We start from the raw sequence: 17,286 nt of genomic DNA, 5'->3' as shown, positions 1-17,286 counted from the left end.
TTGTCATGAAAAATTCATGCTCAGAATGATTCCTCAATTATTCAGTGTCGAAGAGAGATTGCAAAAGTTGTCCCTTATGGGTTTGCAAAAGAATTGATTTTCTTCTCTCTTTCACAGCGAAGTAGAGAAAGGAAAAAAGGAAAAACTTGCTGTAAGAATTTTATTGCTAACAAACTCACAAGACCACGCGGGGGGTGGATAAAGTTGTTCCGCAATTAATTGTTAAAATGAAAAATGTTTAACGAAGAATTTGCAAAAGGAGATAATTATGGAAAATTGTGAAAATTGCATTCAAAAGAGGAAATGCAAACTACAGCAGAGTTTTCCTTTCACGAATATTATTAGTGATAGTTAATAGTTTTCTAACCTTTTCAATTTTTTAAAAAATACTTTAATTACAAAAAATCCTCAAAATAAATGAGAAAAGAACAGACAAAACCTACACAACCACCCCAATAAATTTGGTCCGATATTCTGCTAAAAGTGTACTAAAAAATTCAAAGCTCGCATAAAAAATTATCCCTTTTCCCAAGCTAAATTTTAGCTAAAACTCAACTTTATAAATTTTTAATTTTTTGTCACGTTCGTAATTTGAATTCATAATTTAACTGTCATTCAAAAATTCAGCAGAACCCCCCGTACACTTCTCTAAACACTTCCCGTGCTCTAGCTCTATTTTATAACATCGTCTCTTGGGCAAAAAAGCATCGCCTAAGAGCTGTTGCTTTTAGCTTGCTCTTGCTCAAACAAGAAAAATAAATAAAAAGGAAATTTCTGACATTTTTTCCCTCGTCTCCATTAATTTTCCATCACTGTGTGAGGGCGAAAAAAAATTCCAAGCAAACGAAAGGGATGAGAGTGCGCGATGAAAAACTAATAAAGTTGCTGTTTTGTAAATTATCCTGCGACAGCGTGTTTCAGGACGATGCGGCGGGATGGGGATAAGGGAGGCATCATACTGGGGATTCTGTCACGTGTCCTTTTTTATGTGCCTGCCGCACCACCACCACCTTGCAAAAGAACTCGCAGGCTGTGGAATTTCCCGTATTCGTTGAGGCTTGAGGGGGTGAAATGAGAGTATAGAAGAAAAAAGCTCGCAGAGCGACAAACTTTAAGTTTTCATACAATTCTCATGCGTTGATTGATGATTCCATCCTGAATTCCAATATTTCATTCTCGGGTGACGCTTTCTTCAACCCATCCCCCTTACGCGCCACCCCACAAACCACCCCCTCACGCCCTCCCCTTCGTACTGCTGAGGAAGAGCGAAAGATAAAGTTGACAAGTGCTCAGTTTAATGGAATACTTCTGTTGTCGAGTAGCGGAGTAAATGGGGGTGGTATGGGGCGAAAGAACATACACACATACATACAACATTTTATGGAGAAGCAGGAAGCTCCGAATAATAATGAAAAGCTCATGAAACAACATGATTGCAACTTTTCCTCGCCTCTTCCGCTTTTTCCTTTTGCTCGCGGGATCACATCAAAAATGGCATGTAGTTGGGTATTGCGGAAGGAGCTGCTACCCTATGCGAGGTGAGGGTGGGGGAAGCTCACAGACACGACGATGATAATGGGAGGACAATTTGATAAACTATTTTCTCCCCGGAGCTCTTCATTGTCTCATTTGTTTCGCATTCAGCCATAGAAGAATATGATGGTGCCTCTTCACGACAGTATAAGAGAGATGTAAGCCACTCCAACCCCTTTTGCAACTCCCCACGCGCACAGCTTTCTCCCCCTTCCCCCCTAAGTACATCCTCAGGAGGGAAATTGTGCGAGAAGAATTGCAAATATTACACACAAATTTCACAATTTAGCATTTTCCTTTTCCACCTCCCTCTCCTCATATAGCCAACAATTTTCTCCCGCCAATGCACAGAAAGCATCCCCAAAAGCTGCTTGGGGTGTACTCTCAAAATTCCAATTGAGTTGTGTGCTATATATGGAAACAATTTCGGCATATTGGGAGGGATGGAAGAGAGAGAACCCCGAAAAAGTGGCCAGGAAGAGCAATCTCCTCCATATTGGCCCGGATATTTGGTCGAATAAATCGATTGCCGGTCAGATCGCCCTCCCTGCCTGCAAATGGACGTAAAGAGAGATACTTTTATTGACCGAAGAAGCTCAAAGTTGAAGAAATTGAGAGGAGGCACCGGACTACTCACCCTCCCAAGGAGCAATTTAATGTAGCAAAACTCCATGCGAGCTTTTCCTTTTTTTTTTGCTTTTAAGTCCCAAAATTGAGAAAATACGGCCGCGAATTTACCTTTTCTTGAGTGAGTATAAAAAGCTTTTGCACAAAAAAACACTGAGAGGAAATTTATTTTAAGATGGAGAAGAGGTCAATTGAGTTTAGGATCCTTTTTATTTAAGAGGAGATGGAAATGATGATAAAATAGAAAGGACTTTTTAGGGATATTTTAGAGAGATATAATGTAGAGGAAGAGTCGTTGAAAAAGGATAAAAATATATTTGGGCAGTAAGGAAATAATTGAACCAACAAATGCTGAATTGTTATTGAATCAATCAGATTGGTGAAATATTGATCAATAATTGATAAATCCATAGAAACAGTCAATCTAATTAATCAATTATTGACCGAGGATTGATTAATATTTGTTCAAATCTGACTGTTAAATAACTTTTGTTTACTGGGTAATTGGAATTCTTTTTTAAGATTAAGCAGTTAGAGAACTTTGTAAAATATATTTAATAAGAATTTAAACTGGTAGATGATCAAATAAAAAAAACAATTAACTTAAAAGGATTTTTTTTGAAATAATAATAAAAAACATACTGTTGGAACTCACTTTAAAACAAAATACTTTCCTCTCCATAAAACTAAAATATCTCTTTTCATTGTATTTGTTAATAAAACGTGATAAAATAATTTAATTTTAAAAAATTTCAAAAAATCTCTTCATAAAGCTTTATTTATATAAATCACGTTTCTCAGGGAAATTCTCTTCCAAAAAACATCCAAATAAAATTGAAATTTCCCCGAAAAACCTTTGAAAAATTTATTTTGAATAAATGTAGAATGGGATTTTAGATGAAAATTCACCAACACAATGGTCGAATTTTTCCCACACAACTTTCACGCATTTCCCCCCAAATCACATGCACCTTTTTGCCGCAGAATTTGCTTTTATATACATACACGAATGAATTGAATTTTTGTGCGGGGTGGTGGAAAAAAAGCCAGTGAAATATATTCTGTGAATACTCAATGAGTGGAGCTCATGGTTAAAAAAAAATCCACCCCTCCTCCCCTAAATCGTATTATCAATTAGAATTTTCATTTTAAACCCAACTCACGCGGGGGATGGTTTCTGGAAGATTTACGAAAACGAATTGCATTAGTTTACGTGGGGGCGGTGCCACCCCATCGTGATGCATCACGGGTACTCTGAAGCTATGGGGGATGGAGAATAAATTTCACATCAGTTGCATACGAAATGGGCAATGATTCTCTCGCAGCCATGTGATTAATTTACTGCCAATAAATAAAATAAACAACCAGCCAAATACTGCGGGGTTAGACTTTCAAATTCACCTCGTGGGGCCCTTTTGGGGTGGGAGGGTGAAATGAATTTGCATGAAAATAAATTTTCCAGGTAGTTTCTGAGGGGGGCGGTGTGAGGAGTAAGAAAATTTCCCGCCACAAATTTATTTGTTGCGCATTTTTGGGGTAAAATAAGGAGCACAAAATACCCACTAAATTTGCTCATATTCCACATACAAAAATATTCTTTATTTCATGGAACTTCACCCCCTACTCAACCCCTTTCCCGCCCGTCATGTAGGGCCAAACATTGCCCGTAACGTTGTTTCTCTCCGCCGCGTGTGAAGCATTTTTAGATGGGGACGGGGGGATAATTTAAATGATGCTCCATTTCATTCGGGGAACGATAAAAAATTGCACATAAAAAGGGGAGATTTTTGCGCTATAATGTTTTAAGTTTTCGCAGTTTGGGAAAATGGAAAATATTTATGCTTTGTCCGAGAGATGGAATTTTTCCTGGAATTCCAACGAGCTTTTCCATGACGGCGTGGGGGGCGGCATATTCTGTAGAAAATGACGGGAATGCTCATAGAAAGTGAGGGAGAGATAGGATGGAAAAAACAGCAAATGGGAAAGCTATTTATGAAATGTTGCTTTATATATAAATGCTCATATTTATTTACACTAAATTATTACTTGTAGCTTTTCCAACAGAATTGTTTGTTTTTGCTGTAAAATGAAAGAAAAAAATCCTTTTTTTCTCCCAAAATAATAACTCTGTGTTACCAAAAAGCTAATTGAACAATTAAAAAAAAAAGTAATTTTCACCAGAGATCTTTCAACACCAGTGCACAATTTTCATTCACACTGAACCGACACTCTAAGTGCCACCTCTTGCTAATTCTTCTGCTGGTTTTTCTCACAATTTTCCCACTCACACACCCCCCTTTTTGTCGCCCTGAATGCCAAGAAAAGTGACACATAAAAGAACAATTAAAGAAAACTTTATATTCAACTACCGCAAGCAATTTTCTCAACGCCTCCATTCGTAGTTTTCCTGTTTTCTTTTTTTTTCCTTTGCGCATTAAGGGGGGTCTCTTTTGAGAGCTGGTGAAATTAAATATTTTTATTTTTCTTGGGGTTTTTCTTAAACTAGGTTTTCCAATATTGGTTACATTTGTAGCATAATTACTGAAGAGTAAGAAAATCACTTTCCGCCATCTTAGGTGCGACGCCATCTTGTGATTTTCGTCAAAACACAAAGGTAGGTTTTTCTCAGGATCTACTGGATGGATTTTGATGGGGTAAAAAGCAAATGATAGAGGAAATACCCATGCAGATTTTGATGTAGCAGAATTTTGAATTTCCACTCTGGAGCTGAGAAAAGTGGAAAAATGTGACTTTTGTTTACAAGTTTTTGACATTTTTGCACTTTTCTCAGCCCCAGAGTGGAAATTCAAAATTCTGCTACATCAAAATCTGCATTGGTATTTCCTCTTCAATTTGCTTTTTACCCCATCAAAATCCATCCAGTAGATCCTGAGAAAAACCTACCTTTGTTTTTTAGGGCAGTTCTGTGGAAAAGTCGGAAAATCACAAGATGGCGTCGCACTTAAAATGGCGAAAAGTGATTTTCTTACCCTTCAATAATTTAACTTCAAATGTAACCAACATCGGATATCCAAGTTTAAGAAAAACCCCAAAAAATGACAATATTAATAATGTGTAAATTCTAACAGTTTTCACAAGAGACCCCCCTTAAATAAGAGCTTTTTGGTACACATGTTGCGAACGGGGGAAGTTCTCTCGGTGATTTTTGCAAATTATAGCAGAGAGAGCCAAAGAAGAAAAAATTGGAAAAAAAGAGCAAAAACTTTTCATGTTCGTCTGCCTTTCCTCGGGCCACACAATGTTGCGATGAATGAGCTTGATGGAAAAATAAATACATAATAAAATATGTGTGTTTGAAATTGAAAACATGTACAGTACATATATAGCAAGCAAGAGAAGATGAGGGTATTGAGATAAAATCAATTAACAATGAAAGAAATTTCGCTTTGTCATTTTTTTTTTATCATTCGTGAATGTTTTACAGAAAGCAAAATAAAAGGGAAATTGAGAAATTTTATTAGAGTTATAGAGGAAAATTATATTTTTCTTCAGAGTCGAATATTGGGTCGATTCTCCTCCTTTTTGTAAAGGAATAAATTACTTAATGAAAGTGAGTGGGGTAAATTGGGGAATTTTTAATTTTTGTTTCATCAAGGGGCGTTTATCTGGCGAATTATTGAAAAGCAGTTTATTGGTTTCTGTATGGGAAAGTCCTCAATTGTTTTCCTAATTTTATTAACTGTCTTAAAATGTCGGAAAAACCTTGCGATCATCTTGGAAATTTCCTAAAATTCTTAAAATCAGGCTTAGAATCACCTAAAATTAGTTTTCAGTTAGGTTTTAAGCGATATTTTCGCTTCTAAAGCACTTAGAGAGCTGTAATTTAATAATGATTCATTCAGGATTCATTAGCGGCCATTTTGAATTTTTTTCTTGATTAGTAGGTATCTTCCTTTCTATTAAAGACGTTAATATACTCTAATTTGAAAAGAATACAAAATGAAACATTTTTATGGCTTAAAAATTGAAACTAATGATTTTTCCATAATTTCTTTCAGCCATTTCCCTTCTTTATTATAAAAAAAATAAATTATTGCAACTAATTCCTCTCCGTGGGGCTTCTGCCTTGATTTTCTGTCGCTCATTTTCCTTGTAGTACAAAGTGGTGGGATTTAAGCTCACGAGGAGATTTTCTCTTGTAGAATGGCACACGGAAAATTCCCCGAGATAGTTTCCCTGTCAATCCTGCGGAAAGTTTTTCAGTGTGGTTTGTTTTAGCAGTAGTTGGGTGATGAGGGAGCGATGTGACAGTACAGAGAGGGAGGTGAGAGGAGAGTTCGTTAATGGGTGATGGCTTTGAATTTCCTGAGAAACACCTGCGATTCAGTGGCTGTGGGGTTAATGTGATTTATGATTATTTCCCCTTGAGAGGGTCACACCGATGACTCAGCCAAAAAGCTCCCATCTTGCAGAATGTTATATACTGAAAGCTCCCACAGACAAAATCAACATGTCCCCTTGGTTTGAATATCTCTGTTATGTGCTCTTCAAGCGGTATATCTTTTATTTCTTCTTTTTTTTCTGCCCCTTATGGGCCTCACGAGATGAAGAAAGAATTTCGATGTGAGGTGCAAAGGCAAAAGCTTCGCTACTTGCTGCATTTATATGGATTTTTTGAGTGAGAAAAGGAAGCTTTTTTTAATGATTTTTCATTCGAAATTATTAAGAAATAATCACAAAGAATACCTGTAGTAGAAAGAAATCGAGAAAACGTATTTTCTTCGCCTAAAGAAATAAAGAAAAGTCCCAAAGAATGCGGAAGCCATCAAATGAAAATATTTTTTTTACAGTGAGGGAAATGTTGTGTGGTGAAGAAAATTCAACTGAATCCTCAAAAAATTCCAATCATTCAATGAAAAATCATCGATTTTATTACATTCCTATGTGCCCGTTCATTGCTCCAACTCATAGGGGCGAGTTTTCTGTGCAACAAAAGTGACGAAGGCAGTGGTGAGGAAAAATATTCAGCATTTTTCCTTCCACTTTGTACGGTTTTTTTATTCTTCGTCTATGGCCCTCGGTGGAGGTTTTCTCTTGAAGAAAACCGCAAGATCCTGATAAACGATTTTGTCCCTTTTAGCAAGTTTTTGTGTGTGTGGTGCTTTCACCCCATAAACGAATAATCCGTAAACCCTGCTGACCCCGCATTTACATACGCACAAGAGTCCGTTTTGGAAGCCATGGGGTGCCCTTTCCCTTTTCCTACAATGGCCCACCACCACCTGCCCAAAAGGCCGACTCCACTGAATAATTCACCTTGTTTTTGCCGGGCAATGGTTCACCCTCAATCATAAACATGGCCACAAGGGGAATGGTGGTGGGTCTCGAGCGGCCTGTGCCATGAGAACGCCAAAATCCCCCATTTGTGGGCGAAGAAGTGCGGGCTTTCAGCGCAACGAACCGGAAGTATCGCATTGTGGGCAACATGAGTAATTTACCATGATGGATGGACCCCAACTTTTGGCAATATCTCGAATTATATTCCTCACACAGTTGCACATCCATTACACCTCAAATGGCAGGGGTGCTATACACGTATGAGATTGGAGGGATTGGAGGTGCCGTCCCCTCTGTAACTTTTCACATCTTCCAATTTTTCCACTCCAAAAAAAAAAGAAATCAAGCAAAAATCACCAAAGAAAAAATTCAGCCTAAACAGGAAGGAAAGAAATTAAGATTATCTCCCAGTGATAAGGACATATTTTATGGTTGATTTTTTTTATTCTTCGCCATGGGGATTGCCATTCATGTACATTGAAGAATATAAAAGCCCTCTAATGGACCATTTACGAGAATTACAAATGTAAAATATTTTTTCTTTTGCTATAAATGAAATAACATTCATTCATGGTGGAACGGAAGTTACCTGGCCCATAAAACTTTTTTTTATGCCACCCTTGAAATTTATCTTTATTGGTTTTCGCGTTGTAAATTAATCTATAGGAGAAGTTATTTATAGAGAGAAAGGGAGAGAAAAAGAATTAGGAAAAAAATTATTTTCCTTCGTAAATTGAATAAATTGGAATTCTTTTGCAAAAGAAATCTCATTCAGAATGATCTATTGATGTTTATTCTATGCTATGGCTTTATTAAGTTGATTTTATTGAGTTGACTGGAGAAGATTAAGCATTAAATATACATACCTACTAATTAAAGAAATAATTAGGGAATTTATATTGCGGAGAAAGGGACAGTGTGGAAGATTTTAATTTTTTTAATAGGAGAGACGGGATAATTAAATGATTTGAACAAGCAATATTCTTTTAACGATTATTCTTCTAGAAAATTTCCCGTTCTAAAATCTTATTTTTAACGATTTTAGCTTTTTAAATGAAATCTCTTAATGTTTTCTTGAAATTTTTTTTAAAGATCTCAAAGAGCTAGAATCAAACAATGAGATAAAATTCTGCCCAAATATTTTGCCAAATCTTCATTATTCACAACGAAATAATTTTTATCAAACCTTTCTTAAATCAGCCCCTAATTTCCGTTTCAAGACCAATTTTATAATCTCTTAACTGCACTTAAACCCAACTAAAATCCCCTATAAAGCGATAATTCTTAATTTTACTGCAGATTAACAGAGCTGTTTGTTTGTTTATTTGCTCAGTTGTTTATTAATGCTGCGCTGAGATTTCCACAAGTTGTTAAACAAAATACGTATTCAATTGGGAAAAGGAAAAGCTTTAGAAAAGTTGTCAAGTATACATACAGAATAAATCCAAAAGAGAAAGGCATTGCAAGACAAACAACTTCTTTTCTCATACGTATTTGCCCAAAGAAATCCCACCAATGTTATTCAAATTCAAAGAACACGAATGTTTTCTTGGGGATTTTTCCTTCCATAGAGAAAAGCTCACCCAGTTCTCGTCCATTTAATCCTCCATATCTTAATCTGATTATGGCTTTACGAATTATTTTCCTTGGAAGATTCTCCGAAAGCCATGTCTCGATTGAAAGATTGCATGATGTTGTGATAAAAACTTATTTGATCCTCTTTGCAGGATTTAGTTTTTGAATGTATTCAGTGTGTTTTAGGTGTAAAGGATTTTCCTCGAAGAACATATTAATGTGGGTTTTCTATATACCTTGGAAAATTCAAACATAAATGCATTTATGCTTCAAATAGCTTTTGAAACATAAATGAGGGAAACTCATTTAATTTTCAATTACAGTTTGCACTTTTTTTTTTAAATTTTTTCCAGGAAATTTTCATTTGTAGTGACAAAGAGCTTTTTTTGGAGATGAAAAGTTCCCCATTTAGTGAGTTTAAAATTTATTTAAAACCATTTAAAATGGGGGTTGTGGAAAATTGCATTTTGTTAAAATTTTGTTGTAGGAGTCGTTGATGAGGTTCTCACAGACGGCATTGTGAAAGGAAAATTTTAGAACTTTTCCTGCCGCTGAATTTCTCTCAAGTCTTCTTACATGCAAGGCAGTGTGAAAACTTTCTCTAATGCACTATTGAAAATTAGTTCAGTGCATAATTTTTGGACTCTGGGAGTGCGATGAAGGCTCATTGAAATTCATTGATGCACCGCCTTTGGTGGATTAATTCACAAAATGTGGTTTGGGGTGGTTTTGAGTGGGTGTGGGAGGTTTTTGCGTTGCAATTCAATTGAACTTTTCGATGGGATTTCGGTGGGTGGGCGATGGGAGGGATGAGGTATGTGTGTGTGTGGTCAAGAGTTTGGAAAACATGCTAATCTGTGTGGAAGGTTTTTGTGATGCTTCACACACCCAGAAGGTGAATGAAAAATGATAATTTTCCTAGGAAAAACATATATAGAAAAGCTCTCGTTGCACATATTGCAAAGCTCTGTGTCTGCCAGGGAAAAGTTTTAATTAGGACGACTTCTTCGTCTGCTTTGTGTGAATGGGTCGTATTTTTCACGATAAGTCCCCTCCACAGTGTTGGGAGGGTGGGAAGAACAATTGAAAACTCAACTTACCGGAAGGCGGAAGGAGCACCAAATTGATGACAACAATCAACGTAATCCCATTCATATTGGCTACCCCCGCGAGGGATTTTCCTCCAGCACAGGGTGATCACCCCCTCACTGTGTTCAAGTGCGCTCACACACAATTTTCCCTCCAAAAAGCCAATTAAGCAATTTGCCTCTTTGTTGTGTTTTTCCACCCACCCTCTCTCTCCCTCTCGTCTAAACTCTCCAACCGACTTTTCTTTTTCCCCACACAAAAATATGTAACGCACAACGAACTTGTTGCTTTTGCTCCTTTTGCCACACTCTCTCTCTTTGTGGCTTCTCCAGAGGGAAAACACCAAAGAGGTATTCTCAAAAGGAAACCGCACTTTCTAATTTTCCCATTTCACAAGCAAACAACATTTTCTCCCCTTACACACAATGAATGAGAATTCACCGCCAAAAAACGCGCGCTTTGACACCAAAAGAAAACACTTCTCGGAAAACTTTTGGAGGAAAAGCTACGTCCGAACAGTTTGGAGGATGATGGAAAACTGTGAAGAACACTTTGCTCAATGAATTTTCCACACTGAGGGTGATGAAAAATTCCCCACTGAGAATTTTCCCCACAGAGTTTCTAGCAAGCGCAGCAAAGCTTCAATCCACATCAAAACCAAATGAAAAAGCTCCCAAAGCTTGACGCATTTGAATTTGTACTGGAAATTCATTATTTGAAACCAAAATAAAGTAAAAAAAATCAACGATTTGCGGATTTCTTTTTAATTCAGAGTAAGTAAAAAATTAAGTGATGGAATAAACAGAAAGTTTGGCGCAGATTTCCCCAAGGAAATTCATTGTGTAAATAAGACGTAAAAGTTATCATTGGAGTGACTCGCAGAAACCTCACGGGCAAGTGCTGGATGTTATTTTGATACTTTTTGATGTTTTTGCTGACCGCAAGAAATCGCTCCCTCACCCCAGCAGAGGCAAGGTCAAGCCCCAGCGAGCCCACTTTTCGGGAGGAATTTATATTTGTCCAGTACAATCAGGTGCAGTTGAACTGCAGGCAAATTCGAATTTTCCTTTAATTTCGATCATTATTTTTATTGAATCTATTTTTAGGTCGTTGAAATTAATTTAAATTAATTCAAGGGTTATCTATGCCTGATTTGTGATCTGAAGAATATTTCTTGAATATTTTTTAATCCTGCGTGGAGTAGATGGAAAGAGCAGCACATTTAGAATCTCAGCAACGTTTTGATTTATTCTTTAATGAAGATTTAATTTTTCATAAGCAAAATACAGAACGTTTTTGTAGGAATACTATTCTCCTTTCGGGGGCGTCAATAGTGTGGATGCGGCTTTAAAAGAAACTATATCTTTTCCAAAGCTTTCGGAATCCACACTATTGACGCCCCTGGAAGAAGAGTAATGCTCCTACAAAAACATCTGCGAATTACCGTCAAGAATTTACAAATTAAGTATAGAACATTTCCGAGCCTAATAATGGTTTAAATTAAATGAAAAATTTTCAAAATTTTTTAATATTCTTTTTTAAAAAAGCTTAAATTATATTTATTAGCTTATTTGTTAAGTTTTCTAATTAATTACTGAACCAACATGTTCTGAGAAGTATTTGTCTAAATGGAATCTATAATTTCCCAAGAAAATCTCACAAAGATCTCATAATATTTTAATGAAAAATCATAAACATTCCGGGATCAACAAATAATTCCTTTAAAAAACTATAAATACGTTATTAAGAAGAATTGTTTAATGTTTATTGATTGAACCCTCACTGTATATTATTTATTATTTCTATATCTGATTTATGCACGTGTAAATCACATTCATTGCGCTACGTCTGGAGACTCAATCGCACGCATGCATATCGCGATCAATGATCATCTCTCATTACAGCTTAAATGAAACTTTCCGTGTAAAACAAGCTAAATGTAGCTTCACAACAACTTGTTTTGCTTTTGTGACTCAATAAGAAGGTTGATAATTAGTTGTGATTGTTGTTAAGCCTGAGGAAAGAAAAAAGAAAATTCTCTTGATACAAATTTATAATTTTTCCTTCAAAGAATCATTTCAAGTGCCCCACAGTATTGTAATTTGAAGCTCTTCACGGGAAAGGCTCGTGGGAAGATGACCCCCAAAAAATCACTTAGCCTCGCACGAAATAAAGTTGAAATCGGGCATGAAAAAGGGTGGGAAGTCAAATAAAGAAGCTCCAACAAGTGGTGAAAAAAATCTCAATGATTGGTGGAAAAAATGCTTTCGGTTGCGATAACTGCAGCGCGCTATCAATAGAGCAGATAGAGGAGCAATATAGAGCGTCAATTGCGACAAGTAACGTGATTTGGTGAGGCGTTTAAATGTTAAAATACTTGATTCCCATCCTGAGCTGCCTCAGTCGACAACTTGCTCTCAGCTGGATTACCAACTCTCAAGTTTTTCCCCATTTCTGTGCCTATTCGTGGTGTCTTTTAAAGTGTTTTAAAAAAAGGAGCTTTTTGTGAACTTTGTGCTTTTCTTTTAAACTTTCTTCCTGCAAAATGTATCGGCAGAATTCCGTGGATACTGTGAGTGTGATCCTTTCGAAGATTTTTCTTTAATTTTCCATGAAAAATAAGTTTTTTCAGTGAGAAAATCTTTGAGAAAATTAGCTGGAAAATTGCTTTCTAGAGTGGGGAAGTTGAAGGGCGATCAGTTTCTTGAATTAAAAAAATGTTAATTTCAGAGCTTTTTTCCAGCTTTTTTTTCTTCAACTTTTCTCTATCTCAATGTTCTGTTGTCCCTGGTGTGGATGCTTTTATTGTATTGCAATCGCACATTAATTGATTTAAATTTAAATTCACGCGAGAAGCGCAATTGACCCTTTGACCTGCCCTCGCGGGCTGTTGGTCGAAACTGGATTCTGATGAAACTTTCTCAAGCCATTGCTCAGTGAAAATTCTTTTCAATTTTCCTTTTATTAAATGTTGTTTTGCCTCCTCTGTGTAGCCTCAACGCAAGGAGGGTGGATCGTATGTTATTGAGGAGAATGAATCGCGTGAAGCCAAGAATACCTGCATCATCTTTTCCCCATCAAATGATGGCGCAGGGATTCTCGCCAAGACACTCAAAATCTTTAATGACAACGACGTCAATCTCGTGCACATTGAGTCGAGGTCCTCCACCCGTGGACCAGGATATGAGTTCTTTGTCGAATGCGACAGTAGATCTGGGTCCTTGGGCACGGCAATTGAGCAGTTGCGCGAACATTGCTCCTACCTCAGCATTATTTCGCGCGACTACAAGGACAATATGGCTGCTGTGCCGTGGTTCCCGCGCCGTATTAGGGATCTCGATCGTTTCGCCAATCAAATCTTATCCTACGGTGAGACTTTTGAGCTTCTGATCTTCTATCTTCCTTCTCTTTGATCCCAGAGGCCTGATTTCTTGAGATTTTTTTTCCTTGTTTTAGGCTCCGAACTTGACTCAGATCATCCTGGATTCACCGATCCTGTGTACAGGGCTCGTCGCAAGTACTTTGCCGACTTAGCCTATAACTACCGTCATGGGCAACCACTACCCAGGGTAGACTACACCAAGGAGGAAGTTGAAACCTGGAGGGTTATCTTCAACAATCTAACTGAGCTCTATCCAACGCACGCTTGCAAACAATTTAATCACATTTTCCCTCTTCTAATTGACAACTGCGGTGAGTTAGAATTTTCCTTTTTCTTTGATCAGTTTGGAGTTTTCTTCTTATTTTGGGATTTTTTTTAAAGAAAGACTAAAAGAATCACAGCTAAAAGGAAACTTTTAGTTTCTTCGATCGTTTTTAGGCTAATTATTTTTTTCTTATTCACCGGCGTTAATGTTAATTGATTGATGCCCTGAGGAAAGACTCATACAGTCCGAAACATCGGCAAAGAATAAAAAATAATTAGCCTAAAAACGACTGAAAATCCGTCTTCTTATTTTCTTAATTAATAATTTACGGTCGACACATCCCCTTTGCAAACTTTCAATTTGTTCAAAATTAACTTTTTTATTTATTATGAAAATTAATATTTTTTAAAAACAATCTTTAAAGAAGATTAAATAAAACCTGAAGAATATTAAAAACTTAACAGTTTCTTCTATATTTTTTTTTCATTCCTAAATAGGCTACCGCGAGGACAATATCCCGCAACTGGAGGACGTTTCGAACTTCTTGAAAGATTGTACAGGATTTACGCTACGTCCTGTTGCTGGTCTTCTCTCCTCTCGTGATTTTCTCGCTGGACTTGCTTTCCGTGTCTTCCACTCAACGCAATATATTCGTCATCCCAGCAAGCCTCTCTACACACCTGAACCAGATGTCTGTCATGAACTCTTGGGTCATGCTCCGCTCTTCAGTGATCCAGAATTCGCTCAATTCTCCCAGGAAATTGGATTGGCTTCTCTTGGAGCTCCTGATGATTACATCGAGAAGCTAGCTACGGTAAGTTGAAGAATTTTGGTAAGAAATTTGTTGGAGTTAACAGTTTAGTTAAAGAATTCTGCTAAGTTGAAGAAACCTGCTTAGTTGGAGAACCCAGATTAGTTGAAGTTGCCTGCTTAAGCCACTCTGTTGATTTTTCTGATAAATCCTTCTCTTTTACTACGCTAAATAAATAATAAGGCTTAACCAGAAAAGCTAGCTCAGTTAGCTGAACAAGTTCTGACTCTTCATGATTTTACTGAAGTCTCTGGTTTTTCTTTTCAGTGCTTTTGGTTCACAGTGGAATTTGGCCTGTGCAGGCAGGGTGATGAACTTAAGGCCTACGGAGCTGGTCTGCTTTCATCATACGGTGAACTGCAGTACTGCCTCAGTGACAAGCCTGAAGTACGTGAATTTGATCCAGAGAAGACCGGCCTGCAGAAGTACCCAATTACAGAGTACCAGCCGGTTTATTACATCGCCGACAGTTTTGAGGATTCAAAGGAGAAAATGATGTAAGTCTGCTTCCTGCTTTAACAATAATTCTAAAAGAAGCCTTTTAATGAATTTTCTGTGCTTTGTAGCAAATACGCCAATACAATCCCGAGGCCTTTTGGTGTTCGCTATAACCCCTACACCCAGAGCGTTGATATCCTCGACTCCAAGCCACAGATTGCGAATCTGATGAACAACATCAACTTGGAGTTTAGTGTCCTCCAGAATGCATTTAGGAAGTTAAAGGCATGATCTGTTTTGTTCGTGCGGAGTCCAAATGTGCTTCTGCGTTTCAGAAATTGTACTACTTATGTATGTTAAGTGTTATATATATGTAATATTTTCTTTTATAAAGTCAAATTGTGCGCTATCGCAGTTTAAAGCCTCTCTGACCTCTCAATTGATTTGTCCCCAACCCCGAGATGGGAAATAAAAGACATATTGTCACACTTAAGATTTATTTTTCACAGCGTTTTACCCTGTTTGAGATGCTGAGGACGTCACACGCCTCTGGTTTTCGGGGCGAGATGCTCTCTATACACAAATCTACTTGACTTAGTAATTTAATTTAGAGTGTTTGGTCGTAACACATGCTTAACCCATGCGATAACCTTCGCTCAATGTATTCTCCTCTGACATGTCACAGCAATAATTAAATTCTTCCACTTTTTTTTTAATTTAATTTCAAGACTTTTTTTTTCTCCCTGCACGGGCCTGCGGATTTATTCTCTCACTCCTCTGTCTATTGACTGTGCGGCTCTGATGAAGGAGAACGGAGATTCCCGGGATCGAACATAATCTGACCCTGATCTGGCATCTGGTACGACAGCGGCTCAGCATCGGAATGTTGCTGCTGATTCTGCTGCTGCAGGTGTGACGAAGGAACGGGATTCAGTTGCATGTATGACACAATCTCACCACCTCCCTGATCTGTTGTCATACTCCCATCTTGCTCAGGATGCTCAATCATGGGAACGGCGTTCTGTGCAGGTGTTGCGTGCAGGTGGGTTACAGTGCTGTTAACGGACTGACGATTGGATGGCCCACTCGATGGGGCCAGTGTGACGTTCACAATCGACGGAAGCAGCCCGTAGCGAGCCATGAGGAGTTGTTCTGAAACCCTCCGTAGCTCTTCCTGCTGCTGCACAATTAGATGCTGCAACTCCTCGTGTTTCCGTTGCAGTTGATCCTGGATCTGGCTCTGGGCGGATGTCATCACAACGCCACTATGGATGAGTTCAGTGGGCTGAAACCCAAGAAAACAAGCATTTATTAGGCATAAATGGGAGTAAGAGCAAAAATACTGAAAGGGTCAATTGAACTGAATTTGTGATTTTGCTTTCTTTGAGTGAATGTTAATTGAAAATTAAAACAGAGTAAAAGGAAAGGAGATTATTATTTTATTTATTTTTAATTATTTATTTAATTTATTTAATTATTTTAATTATATTTAATTGAAAAATAAATTATTTGAATAATAAAACAAAATATTAAATGAGAAAAGAGATTTTTTTTAATTTAAAAGAATAATTTTAATAAAATTTTAAATTTATTCAGAAACTTATTTCTTTGGTATCTTCCATGAATTTTTACTTATCCGCAACTTCAATTTATGCCTGACTGAGCTTTCAACAAGGATAAGCAAAAGTATTTCTGAACGGAATCATTAATTTGGCTCTAACGAACACCGGAAGTTGCGGATAATTCTTCCTTAATTATTCCAGGTTAAAGAATTTTATCCCAACGAAGCACAAAAAGAAATTAAATTGAGAATAAAAGGGATTTAAAGAGAATTTCCTGACGGAAAGGGGATGATTTTTTTGTTTATTAAATGCACCTGGAGGGGTTGAATGACTGTCGCGGCGGCTGTGAAGGGTGCCGGCGCCAGTACGGGCTGCACAGGAATGGCTGTGATGTTACGTTACGTTAAATGGGGTCCGGAGATTTTCATCTCCTGTGCACTGCGGCCCATGTGGGCCTATTGTGCATCCCCTTGGTTAGTGTTGGATATTGAGGCGTTTAATAAATTTGACGACCTCAATTGGAGTAATGCTTTTTGGGAGAGGCAATTTGCAGGTGCCTGTGCCCAAATGCAACCTCCTAGAGTGGACCCAAGCGTCACACTGGCAGAGTAAATGTTCGGCAGTTTCCACTTCAGAATTACAGAATCTGCAAACGTCGGTGTCGGACCTGCCGAATTTTTTAAGCATGTAGTTCAAAGGGCCATGG

At 37.5% G+C, this 17,286-nt stretch overlaps 3 protein-coding genes across 5 annotated transcripts in view; 1 reads left to right on the top strand and 2 right to left on the bottom strand.

Annotated features, from left to right (window-relative positions):
• LOC129793019 (sushi, von Willebrand factor type A, EGF and pentraxin domain-containing protein 1) overlaps positions 1-10,664 on the bottom strand; it is a 61,931-nt gene extending 51,267 nt beyond the window's left edge. Inside the window, exon 1 of one of the 2 annotated variants that reach the window (XM_055832543.1) lies at positions 10,134-10,664. In XM_055832543.1, coding sequence (XP_055688518.1) covers positions 10,134-10,188 — 55 coding nt within the window. In that variant the 5' untranslated portion in view covers positions 10,189-10,664. The remainder of the gene's footprint in view (positions 1-10,133) is intronic. The other variant, XM_055832544.1, reaches the window with a different exon arrangement.
• Positions 10,665-11,985: 1,321 nt separating this feature from the next.
• Positions 11,986-15,511, top strand: LOC129793032 (protein henna). Its single transcript, XM_055832564.1, has 6 exons — positions 11,986-12,694; positions 13,116-13,491; positions 13,579-13,815; positions 14,267-14,583; positions 14,848-15,077; positions 15,147-15,511. The coding sequence occupies exons 1-6, from the start codon at positions 12,668-12,670 to the stop codon at positions 15,307-15,309; spliced, it is 1,350 nt and encodes a 449-aa protein (XP_055688539.1). The 5' UTR covers positions 11,986-12,667; the 3' UTR covers positions 15,310-15,511.
• LOC129793022 (circadian locomoter output cycles protein kaput) overlaps positions 14,129-17,286 on the bottom strand; it is a 69,848-nt gene continuing 66,690 nt past the window's right edge. For both annotated transcript variants that reach the window (XM_055832548.1, XM_055832547.1), the window contains exons 9-10: positions 16,895-16,974; positions 14,129-16,303 (exon numbers count right to left, since the gene is read on the bottom strand). In XM_055832548.1, coding sequence (XP_055688523.1) covers positions 15,800-16,303; positions 16,895-16,974 — 584 coding nt within the window. In that variant the 3' untranslated portion in view covers positions 14,129-15,799. The remainder of the gene's footprint in view (positions 16,304-16,894; positions 16,975-17,286) is intronic.

Source organism: Lutzomyia longipalpis, chromosome 3, assembly GCF_024334085.1.
Source record: "Lutzomyia longipalpis isolate SR_M1_2022 chromosome 3, ASM2433408v1".
NCBI lineage: Eukaryota > Metazoa > Arthropoda > Insecta > Diptera > Psychodidae > Lutzomyia > Lutzomyia longipalpis.
Note: the sequence above shows the minus strand (reverse complement) of the source record. Positions and strands in the feature narration are given on the sequence as shown.

Excerpts from the sequence above, each read along its gene's own strand:
- LOC129793032 (XM_055832564.1), top strand. The coding sequence starts at position 12,668 with ATGTATCGGCAGAATTCCGTGGATACT. Across the intron at positions 13,816-14,266 it reads TCTTCTAATTGACAACTGCG|GCTACCGCGAGGACAATATC; the intron begins GTGAGTTAGAAT and ends ATTCCTAAATAG. Across the intron at positions 14,584-14,847 it reads ACATCGAGAAGCTAGCTACG|TGCTTTTGGTTCACAGTGGA; the intron begins GTAAGTTGAAGA and ends TTTTCTTTTCAG.